Source organism: Sinohyriopsis cumingii, unplaced genomic scaffold, assembly GCF_028554795.1.
Source record: "Sinohyriopsis cumingii isolate HCF-2022 unplaced genomic scaffold, ASM2855479v2 utg000029l, whole genome shotgun sequence".
Classification (NCBI taxonomy): domain Eukaryota; kingdom Metazoa; phylum Mollusca; class Bivalvia; order Unionida; family Unionidae; genus Sinohyriopsis; species Sinohyriopsis cumingii.
In genome coordinates this window covers 168,535-182,781 of record NW_028315862.1, presented here as the reverse complement: position 1 = coordinate 182,781, position 14,247 = coordinate 168,535, and the positions used below count along the sequence as shown (strand labels likewise).

The window sequence follows — 14,247 nt, the reverse complement described above, 5'->3', positions numbered from 1 at the left end:
TTATTCTTTACACAATACAGACATGTTCAGCCATATGGCCCTGCATCCATTAGGCATTTGCATTGTCTGTCTTCCTGGCCTCCATCAAAAACTGCTTCTTGCCACTCTAAAGGCCACATTTCTAATGAAACTTGGAATGTGGGCTTGTATCATCAAGGCCAGATTGGATAATGGATGAGATTGACGCATATTAATGAGATGATCTTGCATAAGTCTGGTTGAGCTTTTTATTATGCAGGGGGCCTTGTTACTGTTCAAAATTTAATCAAGCTTTATTATATTTGGATTCTATTGTCAACATCTCCACAAGGTGAACTTGCATGTGCTTGGCTGAGATATCACCACTCGAGAGGTCATGATTTAGTTGGATTTTGATCAAGCTTTTAATATAAGTTCATCATACGATCTTGGTGGTGTACTAAAAAATATTTGAGATCTACACACATTAATTAGATGATGTTACATCTGAGTGACTGAGCCTGTTTCCACTCTAGAGAGACTGTAATTTTGATCTGATTTTAATCAGACTCAATAAATAGCCATCATCCAGTTCTTTAACAAAGTAGTTATGCCTATTTATGGCAGATCTTGGATCAGATTCGGTGAGCTTGATGGCATTTGAAAGATGGTATTTCTGATTCAGTTTTGTTGGGACTTGGTTAATTGACTAATTCCATCAACATGCTGGTTGAGTTTTATCATGAGGGAGACCAGTGCATATTAATGAGGTGATCTTGCATCTGATTGGCTAAGCTTGTTACCACTCCAAAGACTTACTGACTTGCATGAAGACAATTCTAATATTGATCCAGACTTAAGTATGAGATGATCGTGCATTTAATTGGCTGAACATTAAAATACTCCAGCAAATCGGTTATAGCTTAAGATTTGATTATGAGACAGAGCTACACATGCATGAGAAGTAATCTTATCTCAAAGTGACAGAGTTTGTTGCAACACCAGAGACTATGTGTGTGTGTGAATTGGATTTTTAATGTAGCATTAAAAAAATTTTAGTCTTATTGCTATGATGTCTGCAGTGTGGCAATTTGTAGTGATGTTTAGCACTGGGGTAGCATGATGTCCCTCCCACTCACATTATCCTGACCCTGGCTGACCAGTTCTAGCAATAACCTCTTAATGCTCAGGCTTAGCGAGGCAGCTGTTAGTACCATTTTTATAAGTCTTTGGTATGGCTTGTCCAGGGGTTGAACCCACGACCTCCCACATCCAAGGCAGATGCTCTAACCACTAGGCCACTGGAGCAGTCACACTGGAGACTTAAGTTTTGATGGAATTTTACTCAACCAGGTTGTATCATCTTGGTCTTGGACAGGGTCTATAATATATTAGATCAGGGTGTAATAGAAAATTATTTTGGATTTGATTGGCTAAGCTTGTTAATCTCTGTTACCCATAATTCTCATATGAGTTTGATAAAGGTTGTTTAAGTTTTATGTTACATGAGCTTGATTTTGAGTGAGAGCCACACTTAATAATTAAGCCTTTATCTTTGGAAAGAATTTTATAGGACTATCATAAAACTGGTGAAGGGGCATGGAGTGGCCGAGTGGTCTAAAGCGCTCTCTGTTATAGATCACTGCCATCTCACATCTGTTTGCGTAGGTTTGAGTCTCGGATTCGGCTAATGTGGGTATGTGACAAAGCTTGCCAGTAGTTTCTCGAGGGTCGGTGGTTCTTTCCGGGAATTTCCCGGGTTCTTCCTCCACCATTAATACTGGCCGCCATGTATAGCCTATCGTGTGCTGAAAAATGGCGTTAAACCCTACAACAACAGCAACAAACTTTACTGTTAGGAGATAGTTTACATTTTATGGATTGTTTCTGCAATATATCAGTTTGCTTAATGAAATGGTCAGATGTTAAATGATGTGAAACAGATGAATAATAACAGTCCACTTGGGCTTCTTGTTTTGTGTACCAGCCTTTTCACTTGTCATTATTGTGTTCATACCTTTTATTTGTTTGTTATTTTTAGAGTTCCAGTCTTGTCTAGTGTGTATTGCACGTAGACTCACCCTTGCTGATAAGACCAGTACCATGCTAGGAGTGGAACAATTTACTACAAAACAAGACACAAGCGGCAAAATTATTGGATGTGATTGCAGGTAAAGTAAGATGTTAGACTTGTGGAGTTTCTTTGTCATTATGACCACCAAAATAGATGGATAGAACAATGTTAATGATTCAGATGCTGAATTTGTGTCTTATTTGAGTACTAGTTCATGCAGGCAAGTTAACATTTGGCACTGCCCAGCATGAACCATCAGTTAATTTTCAGTAATGCATCTGTCTGCCGTAACTTGTAAACATCACAAAGGTTTAAATTCTACAAGATTTTAGTCAAATATTTTACCATCCTAGAAACTGTATGATTGGCTAAATGTTTACCACCCTAGAAACTGTATGATTGACTACTGTTTTACCACCCTAGATGCTGTATGATTGGCTAATGTTTTACCACCCTAAAGACTGTACAATTGGCTAATGTTTTACCACCCTAGAGGCTGTATGATTGGCTAATGTTTTACCATCCTAGAGGCTGTGTTATGGGCTAAATGTTGTACAGTCCTAGAAACTTTATTATGAGCTAGACATTGTACCACCCCAGAGTCTGTATTACTGGGCTAAACAGTTGCCATTCTTGAGACTATGACGGGGTCGAAGTTTAACACCTTGGAGGCTGTATTTATGAGCAGAGTTGATTAACTGTTGTACTTGTATTGAAGATAATTTACACTTTTAATTGCAAGTATCAAATGTAATGAAGAGTGCTGTGTTACAAGTCCGTGCTCTTAAAATAAGTAACAGAAAGAGTGAAGACAACAAGCTTTGTAAAATTTAACAAATAATTTATTTCACTAGAATACAGAGTGAAAAAAATGGTGAAAAAAGAGTTTACATTATGTGAATTAAATCCAAAAATAATCCAAGAATTATAGATACAAGTCCTAGTAATAAAAAGTCCTGAATGAAACACATTCAAGTCCCAAAGAGATCTAAAACTGAAGGTGATGATGTGTCTGTTATAGCCTATGAAGAACTGATGTGTCAACAGTCTCTTGTTGAATCAAAGAAATATTATTCCAGGTTTGAATTCAGCATAAATTCCAGTGAATGTCTTTATCCAAGAATTTTATTGGCACACTTTTGTATTGCCAAAGAAAATAATCACTTGAATTCAATAATCTGAAGAAAATAAACTTCAGCCCAAACTGGTCTCGACATAATACGACTTAGAGTGCTAGATGTTAAAGCACAACTGGTAAAATCCTAAGAGTCACTAGATAATATAGTTCTCTGCATGACCTCAGGTCACAATTAGCATTTTCTGAAAACGATTACCTAACGGAAATTAACCTTCTAGAATGGTCTGATGAGCCTTGTTTATTTACAACTCAATAGTCTACAAAATTTACTTAGGAATCTCCAAAACCAAAAAAGTTCCAGACCAACTAATCCAAAACATGCTATTGCCAACACATCTGTCCTTATATTAAAATCCTCTCTGAGCTTGAACAAACGACAAATGTGCCTTGTACGGAATAGGATGGCAAATAAAGTGACAGGTTCTTTGAAGACTTGGCAACAGTGTCTTGTTTCTCTTGAAATCACAATAACAATCAATTTGTGACATGAAAACCAGCAAACTCAAATCCCTTCCAACACTTCACCTTATGAAAGCAATGACGTTTTCTTGAGAATATTATCTCAGACTTGCTTAAAGGTGAGGTCCAACTGCAAATATCATAGACCCCAATATGCCATTTTATAATGAACCAGCAGTCTGGACTGTTTTACTGAGACCTCAGTCTTCAAGTGCATTATACTATGGCAGATCTAGCTCTGTGCCGTTTATACTTGGACTTAATTATAAGTGCATCTACAAGGTAATTATCATTGAATTCTCTATAACGCTAGCTAACACCAAGAACTCCAATATCACGATAGGGTCAAAATATCATACTTTTTATTGTATCTGTGTACTTTTCATTTCAAGATGTCATGTTATCAGACATTTGAACTCTTGGATCTTTCAAGAAAGCTGTATTGTTTTACTTTCTTTCAGTGGACTATCTTCCAGTCATTACAAATACCCAGATTTTGTTGGAAAATCTATACAAGACTTCTGTCATGTAAATGATTTGCAACAGCTATCACGCCATTTACAAGAAGGTAAGCATTTCAGCAAGTAATCAACCAAGCGACTGAATAATCAGTCCCAGTTTTGATTGCAGTATTTGTCATTTTCTAGATTTTACGGACATGCTATTTATTAACGATTGATTTATTGGGTGTTAAATGTGAACCTGTGCTCAAATTTACATATCTTTAATCTACTATAACCTTATTCTAAGGGAGGTAAGAGTTGTAAAAATGTCAGGATTATCAAATTTATTCTTTGTTATTGTTGTAGGGTTTAGCGCCATTTTTCAGCAGACAATAGGCTAATTATGGCGGCCAGTATTAATGGTGGAGGAAGAACCCGGGAAATCCCCTGAAAGAACCAACGACCCTCAAGAAGCTACTGGCAAGCTTTCTCACATACCCACATTGGCCGAATCTTTACATTTGTGGCAAATTTTAACATAATAAAGGGAGTATAAATATTATTTTTATATAAGAATTCGGCTTTTGTCACCAACAGGTGTGTGACTATTAGTTTCATATTTGTATCCTTCTTGTGAAGGAAGAGATTTACACATGTCACAACATGTGCTAGGAGACCTCTACTGGCAGCGTCTGTCATGATTACAGCATCAGTGTTGATATCCTCTTTTCAAGTTTCTGGAATTTCTGTATCTGTTATGTTGCTGTATTATACTGAAGATTATTGGTGTGATTGTACTTGATCAAGGGTTTGAAATACATCACATCAATGGAAAATTTGCTTATATTTCATGTTTTTGTTTTTGGTGAAATGTCCTCTAGAAAATATTTGCTACAAAGAATTTTTATAAAGAACATTGTGACAATTTTGCATCACAATATACCATTTTGCTACCAAGTAAAATGTGTTGCCTTTTACTACATGGTAGATTCTAACCCAGTGATATGCTGGGGTTTCCAGTTGCCTCTTTTTGAGTGGCATATTGTCATAATTTTATACACAGGCATTACAACATTATGTTGTGCAGAACCTTTGTGTTTGTAGTACTGTAGTCCCCCTCTTGAACGGGCCCCCACGACCAGCAGCCACCCTTGGCACTGACAAGTTTCTATTTAAAAGTACCCCTCAATAACAACCACCTCTCTAGCATGACCAGCAGCCAGCATATTAGTACAAAAATGTCAAATGTTCCCTCATGAGAGACCACTTGTTTTTCAAATGTATCCAGAACTAATAATTAATTCATATCGTGATGTAAGTAATCAGATTATCTTGTCATCGAACATGTCTCCCATTGTCAAGTTTCCAAGAAGTGTTGACTAAGTACATTTAATAGTAAGATTAATATTATATCATTTTCTATAAAACAGACATCAATTTTCTCCATTTTAAAGTGAAATTCCGCTTTTCTCCTGATTTGAATCTGATTTTTCTTGATATAGTCCATGGTTTTTTTTTTAATCATCTCTGATCTGGTGTTTAAAAAACGGTCTGTTCAGTTCCATTCTGCAGCGACCCTTTTGGCATATTCGTTCTGTATATTAGCTAGCCCACAACTCTCGTAAAAAGTATTCTGATTGGTCAAAAGTTTAAATTCATCCAATGGCATTTTGTGACCTCTGCTTTACGGTAATTGTTGTTGGAAGCGTTTGGAACATCACCTACAAAGAAGCTGCATACAGAAAAATTGAAGCTCAGAAGGCATCTGGAAAAAGTGCAATTAATTACTATACGATTTCTTGCATGAGAGAACAGATGTAGCTCTCTGTCAGAATATGTGCACTGCATGTCGCCTATAAAAGCACCAGCTTGAAAGGAAAAAGACTGTCATTGAGAAGGAAAAGAAATGATTGCACATTGAGCCAAAAAAGTTAATCAAAACAGAAGGCTAAAGAAATCTTTGCCAAAGCTGCAAAAAGAGCTTGACTGGCATATCAACAGGTTGTATCCATTGGAGAAAAAGACAAGTTAATATATGGGATTATTTGTATATAGTTGATGTGCTTAAGTGTTTATTTTACAGATTTGTTATGAAAAGAGAGAAGTATAATATATTTGCTGAAATAATCGAGAAATTATTGTGACTTAATATGGTGTGTACACTGACATGCACATGAAATAACTTAACCGTCATTATTATTTGAAAACAAATTCATTTGACAAAAAATTTTGTGAAATTATTCAAGTCAAGTTGAAACTCTTTGGTAAGTTTGTTAGTTTTTCAAATGATTATTTTGTTATATATTATGATCATAAGTTGCACCAGGAGCAGGTTTTTATGATTGTAAAATGCATTTGTGGCAGGGGACCTTGTGCCACTTTGACCCCTGGATTGGGGGCACTGCCCCATTATACCCTGTTAGGGGATGACCCCCAAACCCCACTTTCAAATTTTCAGCTTTTTTTTGTGGAATGCCAAAATCATGTCTGATAAAAGCCAACATTTACAGGAAATGGGCTCAACAATGTTATGATAGAGTTTTGGGCTTCACACATTTATCAAGTTCTTCTCTTTGATGATTACAACTGGACATAATTTTCAAGATCTTAACCCTGTCAGCATAAGCTAAAATTAGATTTTATGTCTTAAAATACGCACAGAAATTAACCTTGAATAAAACAGAGTACCAGAGAAAGACTGAAAAATCACATGACAACACATTTATAGCTTCTTTACGAAGAAGGCATTTCATCCACTCGACAAAAGTTCCATCTGCTTAATTAAATCGTATACATTTAGCAGCATCCAAAAATAAATCATTACCAAACATTTTATATCGCTGGTCGATATGAAACTTTTTACCACTTTTAAATAACCCTACATATAACCTTTTGTATGGTGCTAAATAGCCTAATTTTGTTGATGCAACGTAAAAATATAATCAATCAATCAACCAAACATTAACATGTAATCAAGTTAATGGTGATCTGTTGTTTTAGAAGAAAGTTGGTATGGAGTGGGGACTTGCTGAACCATTTTATGTAGAAAAAACTGGAATAAAACAATTCTATGTTGAAAACACGCAAAGAAATGTCATAACCGATGAGGTTATTCAGCAGCAGTGGGAAAATGGAGCAAATGGAATGAGAACTATGTATGTACCAAGATTTAAATGATGTTGAATGGTTGTGCAATGTGCATGACAACAATACCCGCTCATTTATCACCCTTTCGCCAAGAATAAGAACTATCAGAGTATATTCAGTTGAAATAAGTCTATTATTATATAACAAGAAGAACCTTTTAATAATTAACGTTACTTTTAAACGAAGATATTAAATGCTTTGAAGTATTTGGCTTTCTTACTACATATATTACATGTACACCTCACAAAAAAGTTAGTCCCCTTCTGGAAAGACTACCCGTCTTATAAAGCCATTTTCCCAGTGCAAAAGGGTTGGCCGTGTAAGAGGGGGACCACTGTGCATGTATGTAGTTTTGTTACCATGTTATCACTTTCAAGGTATAAAAACAATCTCACCAAACTTTCACCATGGGGTCAACTTCGTCTTGAATCTCGTTTAATTGCAGCAAATGAAATTGATTTGGAATTGTTTACCTAAAGGTTGCACCCATTTTAAATGCTTCATATAAAAGAACAAGAAAATGGCTACATTATTAATTGTTATGAGTAACAATTAAATTCTTCTAACTCCATCCATGTTTTTTTAAATTTTTTAATTTTCTTCACAATATATTTTAAGTTAAATGTATGGAGTATGCAGCCTGAAATAAAGAAGTCTTGTCATCTTTTCTTTTCCCTCCAGTCTCTTTTATGAAATTATAAATAACTGTACCTAATCTTTATACATTTATTGTAAGTAACAAATATTTAATTTAGAGTTCAGAGAGGTTGTGTTAACTAATTCGGTTAGCAAATAAAGACTTATACCCTATTGTTATTATTATTATTATTATTATTATTATTATTATTATTATCATAAAGGTGCAGAGTGGTTTAAGGCACTCACCTTTACAGGTCACTGACATCAAACCTTTATCCACATGGGTTAAAGTCCCAGGCTTGGCCAACATGGGTATGTAAGAAAGTTTACCAGTAGCCATCTATGGGTCAGTGGTTCTTCCTGATGGTTTCCCCAGGCGCTTTCTCTTTAAGATAGACTGGCCACCATACATAGCCTATCATGTGCTGATAAATGATGTTAAAATCACAACAACAATTACATGTCATGAACAGACATACTCTTTCATAGGTTGGAGACTTGCTATTTCACTCTTTGTTGAGCAAAACATATGACATGCAAAAGATAAGCACATTGCGCCCTTTTACCATTTTGTTGAGACCACATTAGTGTGAAAGAAGACAGATCAATCAATTATCCGCTGATACTGTTGACATCATCATCATTAGCAGTCAAGGTTTTGGTTTTAAGTTTTTAAGCAAATCTCTGATTATGGGATTGACATGCAGGACTTGACTTTAATTTTGCAAGGCTTGGCGTAGAAGTCCTGACCTTGTTATTTTGCCGTTATAAAAACCATATGATGATGGTATTGGAAACCTCTGTATAACATGACCTAATCATTAACATGATATTGCTTCCTTTGACAGCTATAAAAATCAGAGACCACTCTTGACATCATTTTTAAGGCTGGTTTTAATGTAGTCGATTTTCACTAATGATGGCAGTTCTGAGCATATTTTATTTTTCGTCCTATCTTTTTCAGTTCTACATAAAGGAAGTGACACAAGCAATGTGTACCGTTTTAAGATTCAAGAAAACCGGCATGTATTTGTGCAGACGAAGAGCAAGTTGTTCCAGAACCCTGTTAGTGGGGTCTCCGAGTTTGTCATGTCTACTCACTCCATTATCAGGTATAGAAAAGCATCAGTCACGATGATGATGCTGACAAGAATGCCATCCATTTACTTTATTGAAACTGCATGAAACTCTTGTTATTGAGTAAGTGTACATATGCACATCCCTAAAATTTCACTTATGTAAACATAAAACTTTTGTATTCATGGGGTTGAAAGGGAGGAGTAAACTACTCAAGCAAATTGATAAATGATATCACAGATTTTTGTAATATTGCAAGCTTGATTGAAGTGCATCACATCAGACTTTTTATTTACTGTTTTAAAAATGTAAAGGAAAATTCTAATACAGACTATTTATTTTATAAGTACAGAAAAAATTAGAATGGTACTCTGCCATTAGCTTAGTTGTACCTATAATGTTTGTGAAAATTCACAGCACACACATACACACTGGCTTATAAGTCATGTCAAACTGCAAACAACAAAATATCCTGACTGATCTGCCATAGTATAATGTGCCTATAGATCAGGGTCTTTGTTGATTGTTCTTTTGGCTACTCCTTAACAATCTGCAATGGCAGATCAGCATCTGTGCTGTTTGTTCTATTAATTACTCCTTATAAACTGCTATAGCAGATCAGGGTCTGTGTTGTTTGTTCTATTGGCTACTCCTGACAAACTGTGATGGCAGATCAGGGTCTGTGTTGTTTGTTCTATTGATTACTCCTTATAAACTGCTATAGCAGATCAGGGTCTGTGTTGTCTGTTCTGTTGGTTACTCCTTACAAACTGTGATGGCAGATCAGGGTCTATGTTGTTTGTTCTATTGATTATTCCTTACAAACTGTGATGGCAGATCAGGGTATGTGTTGTTTGTTCTATTAATTACTCCTTACAATCTGCAATGGCAGATCAGGGTCTGTGTTGTTTGTTCCATTGATTACTCCTTACAATCTGCAATGGCAGATCAGGGTCTGTGTTGTTTGTTCTATTGATTACTCCTTACAAACTGCAATGTCAGATCAGGGTTTTTGTTGTTTGTTCTGTTGATTACAAATTGCAATGGCAGATCAGGGTCTGTGTTGTTTGTTCTGTTGATTACTCCTTACAATCTGCAATGGCAGATAAGGGTCTGTGTTGTTTGTTCTATTGATTACTCCTTACAAACTGCAATAGCATATCAGGGTCTGTGTTGTTTGTTCTATTGATTACTCCTTACAATCTGCAATGGCAGAGCAGGGTCAGTGTTGTTTGTTCTATTGATTACTCCTTATAAACTGCTATAGCAGATCAGGGTCTGTGTTGTTTGTTCTATTGGTTACTCCTTACAAACTGCGATGGTGAATCTGGGTCTGTGCAGTTTGCAATTGCACTTGTCTTGTAAGCAAGAATATGTGGTAGCAGTTGGAAAAAGTGTGTTCAGATATTATGAGGTAATGTTTGGTAGAAAATCTGAAAATACTGATTTAAGGCTGGACTTAATTAGGGCATTATACAATAGTAAAATATATTGCTGATTCCATGTTAGTGGGAAGTGAAATTGCTTCCACCCATGACTTTCAGAATGCAACAAACAGTTATTCCCCTTTGGAAAAAATAAAAGCCAGTCCCAAAGAAGGAAATGAAGTAACTGTGAAACTATCATTTTCTTTCTTCACAAAACCACAAAATTTGATTGATACTCATTAAAATAAACAAACTCAAAATAGATGGTGTGTTTTCTACCATAGAAATGTCTTCCACATTAAGGTCAAGGTCATAGAAGCAAAAGTATTATACTCTAAATTGTACCCTATACTTGCACCAAATAACCTTGTCAATACATTTTCTTTCCATGCAGTTGTCTGTAAAATTCATTCCTTTATTTTCTGTTTTCATGTTTGGTATGTAAATCAGTTGTAATTGAAAACAAAGATTAAAAATGATATGTTTCTGGTTCAGCTGCACCTAAAAGAACTCAAAACAAGTATAAAAAGGGGTTTATGATTACAGTATTTTATTTGGTTAAATTGATGAATAAATACCACAGAACTAACCCCAACTGCCATGGTGTTACTAGGGTCCAGCAACCCTGTGGAAATATGTGTGACCTTTGTCTTAAAGTTTCTGCCTTCAGTACGGTATTTATCTGTTGATAAAACCAGAGTGACAGCCTGTTATATTTGTCAGAAAGTAAGGTGTGGGGTAACTATCAAACATATTCATTATAAATAATTGCCAGAATTTTCTAAAAATGGGCTTATCTTTGGACAAATGGTAATAAACATGGGCTTTGAACAAATGGCAATAAACATGGCCATGTTAATTGCCATTTGTCCAAAGACAAGTCCATGTTTATTGCCATTTGCCTAAAGATAATTTGGACAAATGACAATAAACATGGACTTGTCTTTGGACAAATGGCAATTAACATGGGCTTGTCTTTGAACAAATGGCAGTAAACATGGGCTTATCTTTGGACCAATGGCAACAAACATTGATTTGTCTTTGGACAAATGGCAATAAACATGGAATTATCTTTGGACAAATGCAATAAAAATGGGCTTATCATTTTACCAATGGTAACAAACATGGACTTTTTTTGGACAAATGGCAATAAACAGGGACTTATTTTTTGACAAATGGCAATAAACGGGGACTTATTTTGGGCAAATGGCAATAAACATGGGTTTATCTTTGGACAAATATGGTATGGCTAGGAACGTGTTGAGATAAAATAGCTTGTGGTATAACTAGGGGCTTGTAGAGTTAGATAACCAACAGTATAACTAGGGACTTCTAGAGTTAGATAACCAACAGTATAACTAGGGACTTACAGTTAGGTAACCTGTAAAATAACTAGGGACTTGTAGAGATAATGTAACCTATAGTATAATTGGGGATTTAAATTTGAAGAGATGAGATAACCTACAACTAGAGATTTGTAGCCATGAAGTAACCTACAATCAATGATATAAATTGGCACTTGCAGAGATTAGGTAACCTATAATGTAGAAATTTGTAGAACCAAGGTAACCTTTGGTATAAATAAGGACTTGTAGAGCTTAGATAACTGCAGCCAGATTTGATTAATTCATGTCTTGATGAAATATGGTCTAATAACTATAATAGGTGATACAGATTTTATGACAGTTTGTATGTGGAAAATATATCAAATTTATTTCATTTCAGGGAATGTGACTCTGATAATGAACTAAAAGGCTCAGCATCAACAAGTTTAATGAAGTCAATTATAGGACAAGGAGTGATGGGGAAGAATTCAAGTCCCTTGCAAAGTGCATCCAACATGGGTTTTACTGGAAACCCTTTAATCCCTTCTCCAAATTCTGGGGGATTTTCTATGTCAGTAGACACTTCAGACTTTACGAGTCCCAATGGGAATTGGGATATACCTACATCAGATATTTTGTCTAATGTAAATAACAATTTCAGTATTCCTGGAAGTGTTACCTCAACTTCAAGTTCCAGTTCTTGGAACACTGTACAAACTTCTCAGCAACAGCAGCAGATGAAGTTGTCACAGTTGCAGCGTAGCCTTTCAACAACACAAACTGGCAACATGTCATTAAAGTGGTCACTTGGTGGAGGGAATTTTCGTAGTAATTCAGTGGACAGTGGCCAGAGTGGACCAGGATTCAACCCAGGCTCAGGGCCAATAGGTGGTGGATTTCAGGTTCCAGGTCAGAGGGCTATGGGTATGTACCAAGGCCAGCGAAGCCCTGCAGCCTCCCCAAGTCCTCATGGTCCAGGATGGGGAATAAGTATGACTCCTTACTCAACCAGGACACCATCGCCTATGACATCACCCCAAGCAGGTAGGACAGGGTTGTCATCATTTTTACATTTGTATTTTTTAAATACATTTTTAAAGTAATACCTTTACACGCTTTAATAAACACTGTTTTAGTCCAAAGCCTAACAGAAATATTCGTGAATAATAATATATGTGTATCAGTACAGGCATGCCATATGGGAAGAAATCACTTGTTTCATCTTGCTTTAATCTGTGTCTCAATCCAGGCATGCCATGTGGGAGAAAAGCAGATGCTTTAACTTGCCTAAAACATTTCTTGGAAGATACACTTTAATTTTGAGTGTTCAAACAATCAAAAAATGGATTTTGGAAGTCTTTAATATATGACCATGTTGGGAGAGAGAGAGAGAGAGAGAATGCATTTTCAAGGAAAGAGCTTATACTATATCCCAAGGGAACTAACTCTGCTAGAATATATATATATATATATATATATATATATATATATATATATATATATATATATATATATATATATATATATATACACATATACATACATACATACACACACACGCGATTAGAACCATTTTTGATATTATCAGTGTGCTTATTTTGATATGCTTAAAAATATTTACTCAGATTTGTCAATCATACAGTACAGCTTTTTAATTATCTGTCTTATATACCATCAGTTTCTTGAAGGTGTTCATGGAGTTGCATTTATTGAAAACTGGAAAAATTTCTTCATTGATTATATTATCATGCAAGTTTCCCATCAAAGCGTAGGGATCAGTATTGGTTTTATATGGATTGAATTAATGTAATTTTGATTCACATATTAGCTCAGCAAGAGTAAAAGTTTACTACAAATAGAACAAACTTGTATTTAGTTAAACTTGCTAGATTTCTGGCCCTTTCTTTACTGTATAGTCTTCCCATTCACATTACAGTAAACTTAAATTTTTTATAATGAGTATTATGGGTGAGCAAAATGTTTAGCAAGGCCATGTTACTTTGAAGGATTTTATGCAAAGAGCCTTGTCATTTTACATGGGGAGGCATTATTCAGAGATTTGTGCAGGCAGTTCATGGAAGTTGTACTTCTTAGCTCACCTCTATGAAACGGAGATGTTGTACTACCCTGGTATTGGCATGCATACATAAAAGCATATACATTTATATGCTGTTGCTGAATCCTGACCATTTATCATTCTTTTGTCCTAGATCATAAGCAACAGTTTGGAGTGTTTTTCATTGCACATCTCCCTCCCCTCCCCCGAGGAAAACTTTGTACATGGATGTATGTTAGTTGTATATTCATAGTTAAGTTTTTTGTTTATCTCAATTTACACTGTTGTATCCTGAAACTTGGCACATTTTGTTAATTACTACACCCTTATCACTGTATTAAACCCCCATCATGCAAAATCGGGTTTCTGTGGCATATATTTCATGGTCATTGACCTTGTTGAAATCAACTCCTTATTATTTCTGAAATAATGGTCTGTTGGCCATCTCATCCATCCATCCATTAGTGCACATTTTTAAAATCATCATTACTTCTAAGCTACTTG

The 14,247-nt window shown here is 35.5% G+C and overlaps 1 protein-coding gene across 2 annotated transcripts in view; it reads left to right on the top strand.

Annotated features, from left to right (window-relative positions):
* LOC149775022 (uncharacterized) overlaps positions 1 to 14,247 on the top strand; it is a 325,791-nt gene that overhangs the window by 265,137 nt on the left and 46,407 nt on the right. For both annotated transcript variants that reach the window (XM_089944532.1, XM_089944533.1), the window contains 4 exons: positions 2,000 to 2,129; positions 4,091 to 4,197; positions 8,823 to 8,970; positions 12,088 to 12,731. In XM_089944532.1, the coding sequence (XP_089800658.1) occupies positions 2,000 to 2,129; positions 4,091 to 4,197; positions 8,823 to 8,970; positions 12,088 to 12,731 (1,029 nt within the window). The remainder of the gene's footprint in view (positions 1 to 1,999; positions 2,130 to 4,090; positions 4,198 to 8,822; positions 8,971 to 12,087; positions 12,732 to 14,247) is intronic.